Consider the following 21,883-nt stretch of genomic DNA (forward strand, 5'->3'; position numbering starts at 1 on the left):
ACTGGACAGGCCATTCGGCCCACAATGTTGTGCCGACCTTGATGCCAATTTATACTAAATGTCCTCTTCCTGTGTATCATCCATATCCCTCCATTCCCTTCATATTCATTTGTCTATCTAAAGGCCTATTAAACTGCCTGCTTCACTACTAACCCTGGTAACCCATTCCAGGCACCTGTCACTCTCTGCATGGTAGTGTCTCTGATAAGGCAAACAGAATCTTAACTGAAGAATGACATTACCATTGAGCAGGCACTACCACCTCTGTATGAGAGGGTTGTGTGTTCCAGTGGCTTGAGACTATGATACACTCTGACACTGCAATGCCAGGGAGTGCTGCACTGTCGAGGATGGAATTTTTCAGATGGGACTTAAACCAAGTGGACATTAAAAGATCCTGGCCAATGTTTATCCCCCAATCAACAACACAGGAAAAAGATAATCTACTCATTGCTGTTTGTGGGAGATTAGCCTTGTCTTCTACATTGTAGTGGTTAACAACATCTCCAACAGCTGCTACAAACGTTTTGAGGTTCCAGAGTCCCAGACCAAAAAGAAAACACAGCCTGTTTGCTCTGCCTGCCTCTCCAACCTACCTGGATGCAGTTCCAAAGGCAGTGGCCAGGGCTGTGAAGATGCCCCACAGGAAGGTGTACGGATTCTTACGAGTGAAGATGAAATAGATCACAGGCAGTATGATTAACCCGTGAATCACGTGCCCCACGACGCAGCAGCAGATGTATTTCCCGAGGCTGGTGAACAGCAGCAGGACATTTTCCATCTCCACAATCTTGCCTGCAACCAGGAACATGATACCAAAAGGTGCGTACCTGATGAGGAAAGAGTATTGCATTATCGGTATTGGCTTATTATTGTCACATGTACCAAGATGCAGTGAAAAGCTTTTGTTTGTGTGTCGTCCAGACAGATCATGCCATATGCAAGTACACTGAGGTACTAAAAAGAAAAACAGAATGCAGAATTTAGTGTTACAGTTACAGAGAAAAGGGAGTGCAGGTAGACACATAAAATGTAAGGGTCCCGATGAAGTAGATTGGGAGATCAAGAGTTCATCATTTAGTGTACGGGAGGTCCGTTCAAGAGTCTGATAACGGCGGGACAGAAGATGTCCTTGAGCCTGGTCGTACGTGTTCTCAAGCTTTTGTATCTTCTGCCCGACGGGAGAGGGGAGAAGAAAGAATGACCGAGGTGGGAGGGATCGTTGATTACGCTGGCTGCTATTCTGAAACAGTGGGAAGTGTAGATGGTATCAATGGAAGGGAGGCTGGTTTGCATGATGGAAGTACAGTGCTTGAAACTGTTTCCAAACTTTGTCGCTGGTTAATGGTTACTGTCTTAAAAATGGAAGCAAGAAAACGAGAGGGCTGACTATCAACAGTTGGTTTTGTACATACAGGATTTAGACTGCTGGAAAGGTCAGAATTTATTGACCATGCCTAAATGGCCCTTGACTGGTTATTACCAGGACCAGTCAAAAGTTATTGGTATGTGCATCTAGACACGTAGGCTAATCTGAGTGAATTTCCTTCAAGGTCTATTCAGCAATTTTTGTGACAATCTAAACATAATTGATTTATCTGACTGTAAATTTAATTGTTGGTGTAACGGGATTTGAGCTCCTGCTTCCAAAACATCAGCCTAATCTTCTGGATTGTTACTTCATTATCTTAGCCACTATGCTATCTGTAATTGCTTCAAAAGATTTGTCTTAGGTAGAAGAGACACACAATACAGTCACATTAAAAAATAAATTGTTTTGGATGATAACTTACATAATTGGTACCTGGGCTGTTTATCTAGACACCTAATCCTGGGTTAACTGAGGCAATCAACATAACAGTTTCTACCAAGAGTACAACCAGGGGCCATAAATACAAGATAATCAGCAATAAATCCAACAGGGAATTCAGAAGAAGCTCATTTACCCAGAGAATGGTGAGAAGATTGAAATCAGTACCACGTGGAATGGTCGAGACAAATAGCACAAGTAGATAAGTAAAATAGAAGGAAGAATGTTAGGAATATAGATATCAGCACTGTTGTTGGGCCGAATGGCTTCTTTCTATGCCTGTCACTGTTACCAAGTCCAGGCCAACTTGTGACCCTAGCCCATTCACAATGCTGGAGGCCCATTCCTTAGTCCATGCCTGTTCCTCAATGTACAGCAAAGCCCACCCATCCATACATTCTCAGAATAACAAACAGACAATTAAACATAATTTTGCCTGTGATACCCTTAGTCCAAGAACAAACTTTGAACAAAGACCAGGGTGATGATATCATGGGACAGTCCACAAGATCACAGGGCTTTTTAATATATTTAACATACATATATTGTACTATATAATACTATATAAAAAGTGCCATTTATTTCATCCAGACAACATTTTTTTTAAGATGGTACTTGGATGAAATACAAGCATTTAAATGTCCGAGGGCAATTCAGAGAGTAGATCTTGGATGTGATAAAAGGAAGAACATAAGATCAGTCCAGTTGGTTAGTCTGGAGGCTTGAGGACCATTCCACGTACCCACACTTAAAACTAAATGGTTATTTGGTATTTGGAGTTAGATCACAGATCAGATAGTAATTTCAATTATTGAGGTGGAAGTAGGCTGAAGAGGCTGAGTGGCCTACTTCTGCTCTTATACTGCAGTGAATCACAAGCAGAGGTTTTGTTCCCACTGCACCACAGCACCGAAACACTCGAGAAGACCAAGCCAACCACTTACCACATGATCCATGATACCAGGATCATGGTGGCCTCGTTGAAGGAGCTGAAGAAATGGATCAGGTTCTCCCCCTCTGCCCCGAGTCTCCGCAGGGCTATCCCAAAGACAATGGCAAAGACAACCAGTCCCAGTATGTTCATTCCATCTACATTAGTTGGAACAGGAATCTGGAGCAAGGCAGAAGCAATGAAAAAAGAAAGTATTGCATTTCTTTAGTGCCACTCACATCCTCAGGAATTCCCAAAGCACTCTTGCAGTCCAGTCACAATGGTAATGTCTGAAAATAGCAGTCAATTTACACACAGCAGGCTCCCGTAAACTACAAACTGATAACAACCAGATAATCTGTTTCAGTGAAGCTGATAAAGAGAAATTTTTCTCAAGGAAAACTCACATACCCTTCAATGCAAGGGATATTGTTTTTGTTTAAACAGGATTATTTTTTCCTCAGCTGGTTCTTGGGATCAACGATTATTTGCTTCCATTCGAATTCTGTCTTAATATCTCTGAAAATCTCCAGTGATCTGAACTCCAGAACCTTGCGAAGAGAATTCCAGAGGTACATTGTGCACTGCAACAAGAAATTCCTACACACCTTAGTTTTACTTGACCACCCCTTTATCAAGTAACTCTGTCCCTTCATTTGAGACTGTCCCACTATCTCAAAGAATACAAATCTAACATTTGTAGAGATGGCTGACGGGGCCAATGAGGGAGGCAATGCCACACCTGGGGAGGAGGTTCTTGAAGAGGCAGGCATGTGGGTAGTTTGAGTGTGTGTGCCTTTTTAGCCATTTACGCTGACCACACTTCCAAAATACAGTTTGGGACCTCCTCAGTGTGTGAAAGAAGCTATAAAAAAGCAAGTCTTGTTTTTTTTCCCCCCAAGTAGACAACTCCTCTCCCCTTCCATTTACTCGCTTGTATCCCTTAATAGTAAAGAGCCTGAAATTAACGTTAAAATGCTGGTGTTCTGCAGGGCAGTGAAGTATAGACTTCGGAATGAGCTAATCCAAGTTAATAAAGTGATTAAGGGAACAACATTGTGTTCAAAGAGAAAGTTTGTTTCGGTTTGGAGTGGTACAAGGCCAAAACCAGGGTACCTGATAGGAGGTGGCAGTTTCTTCCCAAGATGATTCGTATGCCAAAATGAAGGCTGCTATCTTGTACAAGCTTAAACTACCTTTAGGCAAGAGCTGAACTTGTTCTGGCCAGAACGGATCACGTTGCAGTAGTTTGATCACTCAATGAGTCAAAGAGGACCATCTTGTTTGTAACCATCCCAGGACATCATATGGTTGTGTAATATAGCTGTAGATTAAATCTTTTATGGCATAGAAGCATTTAATTTTGTTAAATATTCATACATAGGATTTGATGTTCTTAGTGTTACAGTTGCGTAGTGGTTCTTTTACTGCATGAGCACACAGTGTTTCAGACAACTAACTCAACACAAGTTCAAATTCCGCCATGGCAGCTGGGGACATTAAATTTAAAAAGTTAAGTAAATTTGGAATTTAATTGAAAAAGCCAGTCTCAATAGTGGTAACTATGAAATTACCAGATTGTTGTAAAAATCCATCTGGTTCACTGATGTTCTTCAGGGAACAAGATCTGCCATACTTATCCACTCTGGCCTCTATGTGACCCATCACTGTGGCTAATTCTTAACTGTCTTCTCAGTTCAGGAACAATTAGGGATGAACAACAACTGTCAGGATTGCCTTTCCTATGAACAAATAAACTAATCACCAAATTGCCTTAAAAGTAGTAGTAGTAAGCCCCTTTCTGGAAACACTACAGTCTTGCCAGAGAAAATACACCAACAATCCTAGTGGGAGGAAATTCCAAGGTATTAATCCAGCAATAGTGAAGAAGGTTATCAAAAATTACAGGGGGATCTTGATCAGCCAGGTAAATAGGCCAAGGATTGGCAAATGGCATTCAATTCAGCTAAGTGCTATGTGTTGCATTTGGGGAAGTCAAACCAGGGTAGGACGTTCACAGTGAACGGTAGGGCCCTGGGGAGTGTTGTAGAACAGAGGGACCTTGGAGTACAAGTACATGGTTCCCTGAAAGTGGTGTCACCAATAAGACAAGGTGGTGAAGAAAGTGTTTGGCACGATGGCCTTCATCAGTCAGGGTGCTGAGTATAGGAGTTGGGACATTATGTTACAGTTGTACAAGATATTGGTGAGGCCACACCTGGAGTGTTGTGTGCAGTTTTGGTTACCCTGCTATAGGAAAGATGACATTAAGCTGGAAAGAGTGCAAAGGAGATTTATAAGAACGTTGCCGGGACTCGAGGGCCTGAGTTATAGGGAGAGGTTGGGCAGGCTAGGATTTTATTCCTGGGAGCATAGGAGATAGGTGATCTTATAGAGGTGTTAAAATCATGATGGGGCATAGATAGGGTGAATGCGCAGTCATTTTCCCAGGGAAAGGGAATCAAAAACATAGGGAATAGGTTTAAGGTGGGAAGGGAAAGATTTAAAAGAGACCTGAGGGGCAAATTCTTCACACAGAGAGTGGTGGCTAGATGGAACGAGCTACCAGAGGAAGTGGTTGAGTCATGTACAATAACAACATTTAAAAGACATTTGGACAGGTACACGGATAGGAAAGGTTTAGAGGGATATGGGCCAAATGGGACTAGCTTAGATGGGCATCTTGGTCAGCATGGACGAGTTGGGCTGAAGGGCCTGTTTCCATGCTGTAGGACTCAATGAAGGAACGGCAATATATTTCCAAGTCAGCAGGCTGTGACATTCCATGCGCTCTTGTCTCTTTAGGTGGTGGGTTTGAGAGAAGCATTTTTTGGATGATACACACTGCATCCATGACGCAATAATGGTGGAGGAAGTTAATGTTTAGGATGGACGTGGGGTGCCAATCAAGTGGACTGTTTTGCCCTGGATGGCGCTGAGGTTCTCAAGTAGTATTCTAGCTGCACTCATCCAGGCAAGCGGGGATTATTCCATCATAGTCCTGACTCCTCCTTGTTGACGGTGGAAAGGATCAGGGAGTCAGAAGATGAGTCACTTGCTGCAGGATACCAGGCCTTTGCTCTGCTCCTGGTGCAGAGGTACTCGGGTGCAGGTCCAGCTTAGGTTCTGATCACAACTTGGTGAATTGGGCCAAAGGGCCTGTTTCCACGCTGTATGACTCTATAACTGATCGCAATGGCATGGGATACACTAGATTGACTGTAGTGTGTTTTCCTGTTAGGTATCACTTGTACGTCAATAACTTAGGCTGAAACTTCAGTGGAGACCAAACCATGGGAGTGCTGCACTCTTAAGAGAGACTATTCCTCAGATAAAGGAACGTTAAACACTAGCTTTCTTTTCCAATGCACATTAAATAAACTGTGATGCTATTTATGTCGTATATACAGCACAGAGGCAGCTGTCACTCTGATAGTGAAAACAGGCATGGTATCTTAGCCAATATTTCCCTCTACTAACAGCAACAAATAAACCTGTCATATCGTACCACTTTGTGTGATCTTGCTGTGTAAAACAGCTGTCACATTTACCATTCACCCAGTCGGTGACAGTGCCTTAAATTGTGAAGCAACTTGAGAGGGGTGATAGGCGCTATATCAATGCAAACATTTTACAGGCATATTAGCCCTGTCTTTCCCACTCACCTTTATTTCTTCAATGGTCTTGTTAATGTTTCCTAACTCGTCAGTAATATTCTTCGGAAGTTTTATGGTCTTGTAGCTTGTAGCATACTGGAGAGAAAGAAAGAGGGTTCACGGATGAGGAACTAAATAAAACCACGTTGACTACACAATAATCTTCATCACATTGTTGTAAAAACTCTGCCAGTTCGTGAACATCCTTAGAGAAAGAAATTTGCCATTCTTACCCAATGTGACCCATATGTGATCTCAGTCCCACAGTAACATGGGCTCCTAGCTGTCTCCAGAAATGGCTTAGCAAGTACTCCATTAGGGGCAATTTGAGATGGGTGGTAAATGCTAGGCTTATCAGTGATGCCTTCAGCCCCATGTAAAAACTAACTTTATGCTCAAAATCGCTCCAGTGTGAATTTATTTGGTGAGAATTGTTAAGAAATGGTGCTGTTCTGATAATTAATCTCTCCCATTGAAGCCCAAATCTCTCATCAAGTAACTCTCCCATCAAAGCGTCATCAGCTGTCTCAAAGGGACCTACATAAATCCCAGAATCAGTAACTAATATTTTCCACTGAAGAGAATAAAAAACTGCAGGTGTTGGAAATCCAAAAGAAAAACAGAAAATGCTAGAAACACTCAGCAGATCAGGCAACATCTGGGAAAGGGTCTCTTTTTCTGTTTCTCTTTCCACAGATGCTGCCTGACCCACTGAGTTTTCCACCATTTTCTGTTTTAATTATCATTAACACCTTTCCATTGTAGCTCACATCTCTTCAATTGTAGCTCTTCCACTGTAGGTTGTTCCTCTTAATCGAAACCCAATGGCCACATACTGTAACCTTCCCATCAAAACTCATTTCTTTCAGTAAATTGGTTTATTATTGTCACATGTACTGAGGTACAGTGAAAAACTTGCCTTGCATACTGTCCATACAGATCAATTCATCACTACAGTGCATTGAGGTAGTACAAGGTAAAAACAATAACAGAGAATAAAGTGTTACAATACAGAGAAAGTGGAGTACAGGTAAACAAGGTCACAACAAGTTAGATTGTGAGGTCAAGAGTCCATCTTATTGTACTAGGGAACCCTTCAGTAGTCTTATAACAGTGGCAAAGAAGCTGTCCTTGAGCCTGGTGGTACGTGCTTTCAGGCTTTTGTATCTTCTGCTTGATGGGAGGGGTGAGAAGAGAGAATGTCCGCAGTGGGTAGGATCTTTGATTATGCTGGCTGCTTTATTGAGGCAGTGAGAAGTATAGACCATTGAGGGGAGGCTGGTTTCCGTGATGTGCTGAGCTGTGTCTACAGCTCTCTGCAGTTTCTTGCGGTCACGGGCAGAGCAGTTGCCATACCAAGCCGTGATCCTTCTGGACCCCTTCAGTGCCTCTGTACTGTTGGTCTACTGGGTTCCCCTACTGTTTAAATCCTCACTATTCTGAGAATCACTTTAGTAACCAAGAGAAGACAAACTATCTCTTTGAACTGATGAAAACTACCCCTTTGAACTGCTTCAGAAGTATTCCTATGGTGCTGTTTGGTTGGGAGTTCCAAGGTTTAACCCCAATGACAATGAAAAATCGGCAACATATTTCCAGGACTAAGTGTCATAGTTGCTCTGTGCCCGCTGCCTACGTCCTTCTTGCTGGTAGAGGTTGTGGGTTTGAGAGGTTCTCTTTGGCGAGTGATTCCAGTGCATTTTGTAGCTGGTGCACACTGCAACCATGGTGTGCTGGTGATGGAGGAAATGAACGTTTGGGGTGGTGGATGGAGTGTGCGTGTCAAATAGCTCCTTTATCGGTATTGGTTTATTATTGTCACTTGTACTGAGGTACAGTGAAAAACTTGTCTTGCATACTGATCGTACAGGTCAATTCATTACACAGTGCAGTTACATTGAGTTAGTACAGAGTGCATTGATGTAGTACAGGTAAAAACAATAACAGTACAGAGTAAAGTGTCACAGCTACAGAGAAAGTGCAGTGCAATAAAAGTGCAAGGTCACAATAAAGGTAGATCATGAGGTCAGAGTCCATCTCTTTGTATAAGAGAACCATTCAATAGTCTTATCACAGTGGGGTAGAAGCTGTCCTTAAGTCTGGTGGGACGTGCCCTCAGGCTCCTGTATCCTTCTACCCGATGGAAAAGGAGAGAAGAGAGAATGACCCAGGTGGGTGGCATCTTTGATTATGCTGGCTACTTCACCAAGACAACGAGAGGTAAAGACAGAGTTCAAGGAGGGGAGGCTGGTGTCTGTGATGCACTGGGATGTATCCACAACTCTCTGCAGTTTCTTGCGGTCCTGGGCAGAGCAGTTGCCGTACCAAGCCGTGATACATCCAGATAGGATGCCTTCTATGGTGCATCGGTAGACGTTGGTGAGAGTCGAAGGGGACAAACCAAATTTCTTTAGCCTCCTGAGGAAGTAGAGTTGCTGGTGAGCTTTCTTGGCAGTGGCATCTACATGATTTGACCAGGACAGGCTGTTGGTGATGTTCACTCCCAGGAACTTGAAGCTCCCAGCCCTCTCTACCTCAGCACCACTGATGTCAGGAAAGGGGGCGATGTACATGCACCTGTCTACATTATATTGGATAATGTCAAGTCTCTTGCATTGTTTTCATTGCTGGTTTCTGAGATTTGAGTATCACTGGCAGGGAAGGCATGTATCGATCATCAAACAATTACCAATGAAGGTGGCAATGGCCCGCTTTTTAAAGCACTGATAGTTTGATGGAACCATGTTGGTGATCTGCTTGTATATAAAATTATACCCGACCCAACCTTGGCCAATCTGAGCCCAAACTCCTTGGGTTCTTCTTCATACTAAACCCGACCATTGCTTAAATTCAATAATCCCAAACATGCCATTGCAAGGAAGCGTGGTTTGCAGGAATGAGGGTCTTGACATTTCTGAGGAGATATGAAAGTTGTGTACACTGTTTTTCAACATGTAAACTCCAAATTCAACCCAAACCTCAATGTTTTATCAGAATATGCACTCAATCAGAACTCAAATCCAAGACACACTGTTGGGTTCCATTGGGCTTGGGTTGGGTAGCCAGTTTCTGAAATTGAGTGTCTTGCTGCACCACTTTAGAAGTCACTTGAAAGTCAGGCACACTGGTAAGGAACTAGAGAGACAGATCGTACACATACAGCAGAGAAGTAGGCTCTTTGGCTCACCAAATCCATGTTGACCATCAATCTACCCATTTACACCAACCCCATTTATGTTCTCCCCATGTTCCCCTCAACTTCCCCCAGATTTTACCACTCACTTAGACCCTTGAGTAACTTACAGTAAACAATTAACCTATCAACCCATACGTCTTTGGGATGTGGGAGGAAACGAGAGCACCCATGGTCATGGAGAGAACATGCAAACTCCACACAGTCAGCACTGGAGGAGAGGGTGGAATGCAGGTCACTGGAGCCATGAGGCAGCAGCTCTACTGACTTCTCAAATGCACCACCAATCTAGGCAAGGTTGGCAGGCTTCTTCCTTTAAAATAGACAAGCTGTTTTTATACATAGTCTAACAGACCTGGGGACACTTACTCATCCAAAAATTTTATTCCCATTGAATTCTTTTTGAAATGAATTCAAACTCTTTGGTGGGGTTTGAACCGGTTCTATCTAATTCAGGAACGTTACTGCTATGCTGCTATTCTTAAGCTGTCCTCCTTGTACAAACTGCACAAATATGATGATCCACATCAAAGGCATTAAGTAACGATGAAATAACTTAGTTATGAATGGAAACTTGACTCACCGATATAAACGCTGCCGAGACAAGGTTAGATGGGAAGATGTTCCTGAAGGAAAAATAAGTATGAAAAGAATGAAAAGTTTGCCTGAAAAGCTGCCAAACTATCTGCTTTTGTGAACCATTTACCCCTAAAAGCTGGTATCAGTCTGGCAGCCTTATCTCAGAGCAGTGATGAAAGACTCCCTCCACTGCCAACAGTTTGTAGGAACACACCAATACAGTCTGGTTCATTTTGCTGCACTTTCAGATTCATTGTCTTTTGACCCCACCTTGAACATAAATAATTCGGCAATATTCCCAGTGCCCTAACCAGTATTTAGCCCTTAATTAAACGTATTAAAAAATTGTTCTGATAAAGTTTTTATGGACCTCAAACATTAACAGTTGTTCTCCAGAAGCTGCCGGATCTTTTATTTCAGATTTCCAATACCTGCATTATTTTATTTTAGATTAATATTTGATTGTTTTAGTTCTTTATTCACAAATCCTTGTGCAACTGAGCTGCATATTTACATACAAAGCAATGGACCATTACTGCAAATCTACAATCTGTCCATGTATACTGGGCCTGGCACTCGAAAGAATTCAGTTACAAATGAAAATCGTATAACTGCAGATGCTGGAAATCTGAAAAAAAAATTGGTGATTTAGTTGGCAATTGGTTTATTATTGTCACATGTACCAAGATACAGTGAAAAACTTTGTTTTGCATGCCACCCAGACAGATCGTTTTAAAACATCAAGGTAGTACAAAGGGAAAAGCAGTAACAGAATGCAGAACATAGTGTTACAGGTGCAGAGAAAGTGCAGTGCAGGCAGACAATAAGGTGCAAGGGCCAAGCTGGAACTACTCAGCAGGTCAGGCAGCATCAGCGGAAAGAGAAACAGAGTTAACATTTCAGGTTGAAGACTCCTCATCAGAACCAACAGAATTCAACTGTTGCTTTCACATTGGACTCCTTCAATGAATTGGTTTAAAAGGTTTTTTGAATATAAGAAATTAGAATGTGGGCTTTCAGTGATGTGTACAAACACACCTAGATCCCTTTGAACATCAACACAACCCAATCTCTCACCATTTACTAAATACTCTGCTCTTCTGTGATGGACATGACCTCACATTTTTCCACATTATATTCCATCTGTTATGCTCTTGCCCACTCATTCAGCTTGTCACCATTTTACATCCTCCTGTCTTCACAATCTCAGTAGTTTCATATCAACAGCAAACTTGGAAATGTTCATCCCATCAGCCAAATCAATGACACAGATTGTGAATAGCAGGGACCCAAGCACCCTGCAGTATCCCCACTATCCGAGAAGGATCTGTTCTTTGGAACAAAGGGCCATTCCTGTGCTGTGCTGTTCTGTGCTGTTATGTCCTTCATATACAGCCTTGAAGACCCCCTAGGACCAGATCCTGGAAGCCTCCCGGGTTTTTTTTCTTCACAGGATCAAAAGGCTAGAGGATGTGGAGAAGGATCATACTTGCTTTCTGTCCAATAACCAATTCTCAATCCATGCTAGTACATTACCTCCAATTCTACACGCTCTAACTTTGTTAATCAATCTCCTGTGCGGATCTCATTGAAAGCCTTTCAGAAATCCAAACAGACGATATCACTACTTCCTCCTTATCTATTCTACCAGCCACATCCTCAGCAGTCAAGCATGGCTTTCTTTTCATGTCAATGATGACTATGAAACTCATTTGAACTAATACCAGACTTATTACTTCTACAAATGACTATTCGGCAAATAAACTCTTTCAGTAATTTAGTCTCTTGGGAACACATCTATTTATGATCGTCCACCAATTATAGGAATAGTGAAAACCAACATCTATTCCAAGTTTGTCTACTCATTGCCCAGGACCACATTTCCTGATTTCATCATACAACTGCAGAATCAGGCAGAGAATCCCAGATCACAACTTATTGCGTATAAACACTTTGTTCCTTCATGAAGCCTCTGATTATTTTGCCAAACCCTTTGCTTCCTAGTTTCTGCCACTAGAAACAGGTTCTCCTTTTGCATTCCATAAAAACCTTTAATGGTATGGAATGTTCTCAACCTTATTTACTCTTAAGGGGTAGAATCCTAGATTCACTTTCTCTCCACATCATGCAGTCACACCTCTGTACATTCATCCTTCCATTTGCGTGTCAGTTACAACTCAAGGAACAGCGCACTTGCTTTCAAGACTCATTCCACAGGCATAAGCGCAAAGAAAACCTGGGCAGGCACTCCAGGGTGGTACTGGGGAGTACTAACCTATTGGAAGTGCTCTCATGAATGAGAGGTTAAATCAAGGTACAGACTGTTCTCTTTGGCAGATATAACAGATCTCGTGACAGTATTGCAGAAAGTCAAAGGAATTAGTCTGAGTGCCAGGGCAGTGTTATCTCTCAACAACCAATGTTTATATAAAAACTTCCATGTTCAAAAATACCCAAGTTCTTTCACAGGACTGTTAGCAGACAGATCTTGCCATTGAGCCAGAAGTATTCCGAGTGGTGGCCAAAAGTTTGGTCAAAGGGTTAGGTTTTAAGGAGAGGTTTAGGGAGAGGGAGAAGGGGGGGGGGGGGGTGGGGAGGACAGGGGGACGGGGAAAACAGGGGGGAAAGAATGGGGAGATAAAGATAGAGAAGGAAGCAAAGAAAATGAGATGAGTAGGAGAGGTAGAGAGCCAAGATTGGGGGGGGGGGGGGGGAAATAGAAGGAGAAAGGGAGGGGAGAGGGGTGGAATTGGAACTGATGAGAGGGAGATAAAGAAATATTGAAATGTGGATATATTCAAAGGCTTTCAAGCAGATAAAAGAGGAAAGGACATTGATGGTGGAGCAAGAATGAGAAACTGCCCATTACAGCATTTCCTAATACCACGCTCTTTTTCTGCTGATTACGGGAGCTGAAGGCTGGGAAGTCCTCATTTCAAAATATCCCAGTGCTGGGAAGAGATTGGTATTGTTCACCACCTCCTACATACCTGACTGTGCCATTCATCAAACAAACTGTCCATTCAACAGTAATTTCCTGAATTAAGATCTCACCAGCTCAACTGCAATGAAAACAAGCCTGTGGAATGTGAACCAGCCTGTTCACTTTTCACGTCAGATAGAAATCTGTACTGTCATGACTTGGTCTTTTGACTTCCTCTTCAGAGGAACATTGTGCCTGGCTGCCAAGAAGGCATGAGAACCCTGTGAAATATCCGCTGTTTCAAAACAGGTCACCCAGAGCTGTGTTGGCACACCTTCTGCCCCCGCCTACAGTGCCTCTTTGTATCAGCGTCCACGTAACAGGGACCTTGTTTGGGGAACAGATGCTGTGGATACATTGGAATGGGAGTGGGCCATTCAACCCCCTTCATCCTACCCCAACCTGCAACAACATTGGGTACATCCATTCATCCATCGATACCAACCCCACAAAAGCCACTCTGGGTGCTTAAAATTTGAATTTGCCCAGAACGCAAAGTTAAAGCAACACCCTTGACAAAATGCAGCTAGATTCAACATTATCTACTCGAACATACGACTTCAGAAGTCACTCTTAAGTCTATAGATTACTTACATCCCACCCAATCTATTGGTCTGCACCTGTCCCCAAACATATCCCAGTATTGTTACACCTATTACACAACAGTCTTGGGTCAGATTGTCCCACCCTCACTGGAGTTTAGATGAAAGGGAGGTGGTCTCATGGAAGTACAAGCTCGCCTGGTATTGAGAGAGTCAATGGAGGGAAGTTGTTCCCATTAATGGATAGTTCAAGAGCCACAGATTTAAAATTTTGGGCGGGGGGGGGGTGCAACAGAAAAGTATCTTAACTCAAAGTGTGGTTACATAGGGGTGATGGAAACTGAATCAATCAGTGCCTTCAGGTGGGAATTAGGTAAGACGAGTGGGAGCAATTTGCTAGTTATGGGGAAATAGAAGATGGGATTGCTGTTCTAGAATTGCCATGGACTCGATGGGCTGAATGAACTCCCGTGATGTCACAATTCTGTGATGTGATTCTCTGTGGTACAGATAGGGTAGATAGTTCCTCTGTACAGAGACTAGAAGTCAACAGGTCCTTACGCTGTGGTCTTGACTCGTGTTGAATACTGCTCCACAGAATCTCCCCACTACTAGATTCTACAGCTACTAAAGGAATGCCTCCCACCTTATCGAGCAGTATCTGTACCTTTGAAGATCTGTGGATGCACTATCCACTGTCTTTGTCTCCACACTACCCCATACTCTCTCCTTGCCTTGTTGCATTCATGCAACTGCGTTATCTCATTGGCCCCTATTCTGTTCAATTGACCAGACCATCATACCTTCCTGCTGTCTAAAGCTTTCCTCCTCACTGTCAACAACATGCACAGTTTTTGTGCAAATGGAAACTTCTTTATCATGCCCCCTACATCTAGGTCTAAGGTAGGGGAGGCATATTGATACAGTTGGTAAGAGGCCACTGCCACACAATGCCAGTGACCTGGGTCCAATCCTGATCACATGGAATTTGCAGCTTCTCCCTGTGACTGGGTGGGTCTCCTATGGGCGCTCCAGTTCCCTCCCATGTCCCACGCTGGTAGGTTAATCGGCCACTGTAAATTGTCTCTAGTTGAGGGATAGAATCTAGGGAGGGTTGATGGGACTGTGGGGAGAATATAATGGGATTTACGTGGGATTGGTGTAGATGGGTGGTTGATAGTTGGCACAGACTTGGTGGGCTGAAGGGCCTGTTTCTGTGCTGTGTACTAACTGTCTAAGGATAAGGGAGCAACCATTTAGACTGAAATGAGGAGAAATACCTTCTGCCAGAGTCATAACTCTCATGACTTCTCTACCCTAAGAGGGCTGTGGTTGTTCCATTGCCAAGAACATTCGACCAATATAGATAGACTTTTGAACACCAAGGGGATTGAGGGCTGTGGGATTCAGCAAGAAAGTGAGACAGAGGATTAGTCATGATACAAGTCCGGGAAGGCTTCAGGGGCCAAATAGCCTACAACTCATTGCAATATTAAATAAAAAAGGGCACAATCTCTCTCCTGGGAGTTACTCAGAGTTTTCTGGGAAGCAAACCTCAGTATACTGTGTATTGCAATTTAACCCAGCTTCTCCTGCTATTTGTTTTTCAGGATCTGGGCTCGGTGGGTGCTAGCTTTTGTTGCCAATCCCCAATTGCCCCTGAACTGAGTGGTTTGTTCAGCTACTTCAGAGTCAACAACATTGGTTGATCTGGAGTCACGTACAGAATGGCAGATTTCAATCCCCGAGGGGTTTTTACAAAAGTCCATCATTTTGTAGCCACCAGTTCTTATTTTAGTGTCAGATTATTAAATTAAGTTAAATTCCACAACTGCAAAGTGGGATTTGAACTCAGGTCTTTAAATTGTTAATCAATATTTCTGGATTACAAGTCTGATATTAACTGCTACTTCATGACCACACCCTGCACTTTGGTCCATGAGCAACAGAGGAGCTCTGATGTGAATATGTATTTAGCTTGAACTATTCATATTTATGGTCTGTTAGGGACTTGTTCTATACTATCACTTCAAACTTTCTTCCTCCTTGCCCTTCTAACACCATGGACTCGGTGACCTTATCCACTGGTATTTACACACACACACACACACACACACACACACACACACACACAGCTCCGAACTCCGAATCGGGCCTGTCTCCCCTCTGCTGCCATGTTCCTCTTCCTGAGCATGCCGTTGACATTATGCAATGAATAGTTCCTTATTATTTGTTCTTATATTAAGTACGAAAAAATTAGATGTGCACCTTTTATAAAGTAACTGCACCCTTTATAAAGGATACTGTCTGTCTACTCTGACAGACAGTATCCTTTACCCAGGGTCGAAATGTCTAATACTACAGGGCACGCATTTTAGGTGAGAAGGGGAAAGTTCAAAGGAGATGCACAAGGCAAGTTTTTTTGTTACACACAGAGAGTGGTGGGTGGCTGGAATGCACTGTCAGGGGTGGTGGTGGAGGCAGATATGGGATGGCACAGTAGTGTAACGGTTAGCGCAATGCTACTACAACGCCAGTGACCCGGGTTCAATTCCCGCTGCTGCCTGTAAGGAGTCTCCCCGTGTTCGCGTGGGTTTCCTCCCACATTCCAAAGACGTACGGATAGGTTAACATGGGTTTAAATGGGCGGCGTGGACTCGTTGGGCCGGAACAGCCTGTTACCGTGCTGTATAAAGTTTTAAAAGTCAGAAGGCTCTTAGATAGGCACATGAATGTGCAGAGCATGGAGAGAGATGGGCATTGTGTAGACAGAAGAGATTAGTTTAGTTAGGCGTTTACTGGTTTAATTAGTTTGGCACAACATTGTGGGCTGAAGGGCCTGTTCCTGTGCTGTACTGTTATATGTTCTTTACATACAACCTTGCAAGGTCAACCTTGAAGATCCCCCAATACGAGATCTTGGAATTCTTCTGTTTTTTTTCCCCACAGGATCAAAAGGCCAGAGGATGGGAGGTGGTATTTCAGGAATGTCAAGAGCCCGAAAGCTGGATTTTACTTGACGGACTTGCTGTTAACATCTTGTTGGCAAAAATTACATTATTCAGGTTTCTTAGTAAATTACAAAACAGATTCTGGTGGATGCACATCACACTTGGAAGTTGTGACCAGCTGCCTCTTCCTGCCTTGCTCTTTCTTTGACAGGAGCACATAATCTCCACAAAAACACAAGGGAACATAACTTTAAGATGATTGGAGGAAGGTATAAGGGGGATGTCAGGGGTAAGTTTTTTTTTGTGTTTTTTTTTACAGAGTGGTGGATGCGTGGAACGCACTGCCGGCAGAGGTTGTGGGGGCAGATACATTAGGGACATTTAAGAGACTCTTAGATAGGCACATGAATGATAGAAAAATAGGGGGCTATGTGGGAGGGAAGGGTTAGACAGATCTTACAGCAGGATAAAATGTCAGCACAACATTGTGGACTGAAGGGTCTGTACTGTGCTGTAGTGTTCTATGTTCTAAGACTCTCAGTGCCACCCCCAGTTGACGAGATGTCTTTTCAGACAGGACAATAAACTGAGACCCCCTCTCTGGTGGATGTAAAAGATCCCCCGACCATTTCAAAAAAGACTGTGGGGTGGGGGGGGGGGGGGGGGGCGGAGATCCCCTCCAGGTGTGTTGGGACCCTTTAGTCAACAACAGCACAAAAAATACTGTTCACAGCACTTGTCTTCTGGGATCCTTCTGTGCAAAGTGTGGTTGTCACATTGGAGGCTGCAGATGCTGGAAATCTGGAGCAACAGTTATGTTTCCTGTTTGATTTCCACCCTTGGAGAATGATTTCACTGACCGTACAATGTGCTACAGCAATATAATTTTTGACACAGGGAGACAACGTCTCCCTTTCTTAGGGAGAGAAAGAGCCACCCATCCCACAATCGTTTAGTTGAAATAACAGCTCCCAGGTCTCACCAATACAAGGCTTCTCAATTTTTTTTCCCACCCATCTAATCTACTCATTTTTAAAATGTTATTTCTTTATAGGAGTGAACATCACTGGTAATGCCAGCAATTATTGTCCATCCCTAATTACCCCGAATCAAGTTAAGAGCCAACCACATGGGTGCGTCTGGGGTCAGGTTAGCAGATTTCTTTCCCTGGTTTTTTTTTGCACAGTTCAGTTGCTCTTACTAAAACTAATTTTTTTTTTAAATTCTAAACTTATTTATTGATCTTAATTTAAATTCCCCCCTCTCCCTAGCCCTGTACTGCCGTTCACAGTGAACTGGTGGGTAAAGTCACTAAACTTTGGTTCTATTATTCATTCAGTCCTGGTGCAGACACCAGATATTAATATAGGAAGCGGAAGCAGAAGCAGAAGCAGTCATTCAAGTCTCCTCTACCATTCATTAAAATTACAACTGAATCCAGCACTATTCCCCCACCCCTCGATTCCCCCTTATTGTCCAGAAATCTATCAATCTCTGTTTTTAATGAACGCAACAACTGGTGCACCAAACCCATCTGGGGTAGACAATTCCAAAGATCCTCATCTCAGTCCTAGACTCCACATCCAGGAGAAACATCATCCCTGCACCTACCATTGAAGCTGCTTCCACTGCCATTTCAAGCAAGGCATTCCAGATAAGAAATGATTGCACAAAACATCATCCTCACATCAATAGCCTCCATTTTGATCATGCTTTCACTGCAGCAACATGACCCAATGTGGCTTTAAAAAAGGAAAGGTAAAAAACCAGGGAGGGCAAATGTAGAGAGAGAGAGAGGTGGAACAATTTATAATGAGGAATAGGAAACTATCAGAATCAGGTTTATTATTGCTGACTTATATGTCATGAAATGTTGTTTTGTGAAATGGTGGGCAGGCACAGTAGTGTAGCAGTTACACACTATTACAGTGCCAGCAACCTGGGTTCAATTCCCACTGCTGTCTGTAAGGAGTTTGTACATTCTCCCCATGTCTGCGTGGGATTCCTCCGGTTTCCTCCCACATTCCAAAAGACGTACGGGTTAGGAAGTTGTGGGCATGCTATGTTGGCACCGGAAACGTGGCGACACTTGCGGGCTGCCCCCAGAACACTCTACACAAAAGATGCATTTCACTGTGTTTCAATGTACATATGACTAATAAAGAAATCTTATCTTTTGTGGCAGCAGTACAAAGAAATAAAATTACTATAAACTACAAAATAAATAAATAGTGCCCCCAAAAAAAAGGAACAACAAAGTAGTGTTCATGGGTTCATGCAGCATTCCGACATCTGATGGGAAGAAACTAGAGGGAAATTAAACAAAGACTTTGCATGTCTCCGTGGAAGACACAAACTGTCGGAAATACTGGAAAGTGACCTGATGAGACAAAGGGAAGTTTAGTAAACTACTGGGGAACTTGGTGAGACTGAAAGAAAATAACTCCCAAGTACTTGAGGATTTACATGTCAGAGTTTGTGGATGCTCTGGTTAATATCTTTCAAAATTCAATAGATTGTGGACTGGAGGGAAGCAAATGTGACCCCACTATTTAAGAAAGGAGGGGGCAAGAAATCAGACAATTATTGATCTTGGAATGTGTAGATCGAATCCAGGGTTGAGATGACTCCCCTGTGAGGGAAGGCTATATTTACTAGTGTTTCAGAGCCTGAGAGGAGAGCTCATTGAAGCATACAATATGTTGTCTTCCTCCAGCTGGACTGAGATGAGGAGAAATTTCTTATGCAATGCTTTGGAATTCTCCCCCAGGGCTGTAAACACTCAGTTTTTCCTCATATTTGGCAATTAAGGAAATTAAAAGGACACAGATTAGGGAACAAAGTGGACTTAAAACGCATGATGTTTGATGGAAACATACCAAAGAATTAGTTCTTTATTCACTCAAAAGGATATAGACGTTACTCACACTGCTGGCATTCACCGTCCATCCCTTAATTGCTCCCAGGGAGGGGGAGCGGGATTGGAGTTTGGATTTAACCGCATGTACAGTAACATATAGCAGGCTCTTGGACTGTACTCACTGGAGTACAGAAGAATGAGAGAGGACCTCAGAGACATTTAAGATGTTGAAAGGACTGGACAGAGATGTGGCTAGGCCCAGGACCAGAGGGCACAATCTTAGAATTAGAGGGTACCAGTTTAAAACAGATGAGGAGAAATTTCTTTAGCCAAAGGGTGGTAAATTTGTGGAATTCCTTGCCACATACAGCAGTGGAGGCCAGATCATTGGAGGTGTTTAAGGAAGAGATAGATAGATATTTAAATAGTCGAGGTATCAGGGGATATGGGAATAAGGCTGGAAATTGGGGTTAGAATAGAATAGTTTTTTTTGCGCCCCCCCCCAATTTCTCATTTCTTTTCCCCCCCTTTTCTTTGGAGCAGACTCGATGGGCCGAATGACCTACTTCTGCTCCCTTATCTTGTGAATCAAATGTTCATCTTACAAAACAAAATCCAGCAATTTAATGCTTACTGATACTTTAATCCCAGATTCGTTTAATGATTTGAATTTAAAATCAACCCTCAGCCACGGGATACGAATTTACGTCTCTGGCTGCGAGTCCAGTTGCTTAACCACACCACCGCCGTATACAAATTAGATTTAAAAAAAGGAACACATGGTAGGACATAACGCGTTCGAAGGAGCTCGTGGTCAGTTATACCATATGCCTTTACCACATTGTGTTCCTCTGCGCTTCCATTACGTTTCACGTGGCGTCAATGAATTCGATCCAACAATGCTCGATTGCATCAGACGGTCACACAAAAAAAGATTGATCGGGATGCAGACAACACCGATTTCACAACTGTAACCGACTTTCGGGAAGGTTGTTGTCTTTCCCCCGAATAAATTACTCTTTTTTAAAAACAGGGTTAAGATACACATTAACCAACCTGGTCAATTTCACATGCTCTGGCGCCAAATTGTTACAAAAGTTGGGCACTTTTCCCTGTTCCATACTCTTCCAGGAACAGAGAGAATCAATTTGAAGTAAACATAGATTTTTTTAAAGCTACATCTGCCAGTGTGAGCTGTTTAAATGCTTATCCTTTTAATCAAACGGGATTTTTAAATTTTAGGGAAAAGTAGTTACCTTACTAAATCCAGAAAGGAATCGGTGACTTCCTTGGGCTCCGGGAGTGCTTCTTCCATCCCTGGGAGCTGGGGCTTGGCCTCGGCGCCTTCTCCGGGTTTGATGATAAAAGCCATAATCACTCCGATGGCCGAGGCCAGCAGCGTGGTGAGGGAGAAGAACAGCATCGCCCAGCCTCCCAACTTGCCCAGGGCTTTCGTGTCTAGACTGGCGGCACCCGACACCAGGCTGCAGACCACAAGCGGGATAATGATCATTTTGAGCAGCCGTATCAGCAGCTCGCCGGGGAAGGAGAAATAGATGATCTGGATCTCGTTGAGCCCGAGGCTTCGCACCGACAGGCCGATCACCACGCCGATGATAACCCCGGTCACGGTTAGAATGACCAGCAGATTCCCCATGATACAGCCCCTGAGCTTGTTCACCTTTCCCGCCGGCTTCCGGCTCTCACTCGATACATTGTCGTCGCTACTCGACACATCGTTGCCGTTTGCAGCCTTCTTGCCCAGGTGGATGTCGCCGTTGGAGGTACCCTTCAGATCATCATCCTTCGTTGCAGCCATAACCCCTTCTTAATTTTTTTTTGCAAATCCACTCGCTATATAAATTAATTTTATAAATATGTGTTTGAATATATACTATTTTTGTAGAGGGATGCAATCAGAACCTAACGCCACGACTGTCTTTAACTCTGACTTGTTCCTTGTCGCACACGCGGCGTCAATATTCGAGGGGCGGGACAGGTACTCACTCATAGTGAGGCGAAGGGGAGGGTGTATGGTATATGTGTGCTTCGATCAGCTCTGTTTGCTGCCCTTGTTCACCAGCAGACGGTGTGCGTGAAATATAATTTGTATTTTTGTTCGCTGCATCACAACACCAAACGATCTGACTCAAGACGAAGCATTGTAAGACCTGTCTTTAAGGGTACTCCGCCCTTACATCTTTCCCAGCCCAATGCATTCCTGGAATATTCCTTAAATTTGCTTTTGAAACCCCAACATGTGGTCGACTGCTCTAAAACTCCTCCCCTAATCTTCTTTCCCTCTTTTAGAATTCCACTTTCAAAATTTATATGGTGGTTTTGGTCACCTGATTTTAGTCGGGTTGGGGGTCAAAATT

General features: G+C 43.2%; 1 protein-coding gene across 1 annotated transcript in view; it reads right to left on the bottom strand.

The window, feature by feature from the left end:
- slc1a5 (solute carrier family 1 member 5) overlaps window positions 1–21,492 on the bottom strand; it is a 28,922-nt gene extending 7,430 nt beyond the window's left edge. The window contains exons 1-5 of the mRNA XM_052044023.1: window positions 20,762–21,492; window positions 10,174–10,216; window positions 6,407–6,493; window positions 2,755–2,921; window positions 597–830 (exon numbers count right to left, since the gene is read on the bottom strand). Coding sequence (XP_051899983.1) covers window positions 597–830; window positions 2,755–2,921; window positions 6,407–6,493; window positions 10,174–10,216; window positions 20,762–21,324 — 1,094 coding nt within the window. The 5' untranslated portion in view covers window positions 21,325–21,492. The remainder of the gene's footprint in view (window positions 1–596; window positions 831–2,754; window positions 2,922–6,406; window positions 6,494–10,173; window positions 10,217–20,761) is intronic.
- Between the last annotated feature and the right edge of the window lie 391 nt (window positions 21,493–21,883).

This window comes from Pristis pectinata, chromosome 35 (assembly GCF_009764475.1).
Source record: "Pristis pectinata isolate sPriPec2 chromosome 35, sPriPec2.1.pri, whole genome shotgun sequence".
NCBI classification, from domain to species: domain Eukaryota; kingdom Metazoa; phylum Chordata; class Chondrichthyes; order Rhinopristiformes; family Pristidae; genus Pristis; species Pristis pectinata.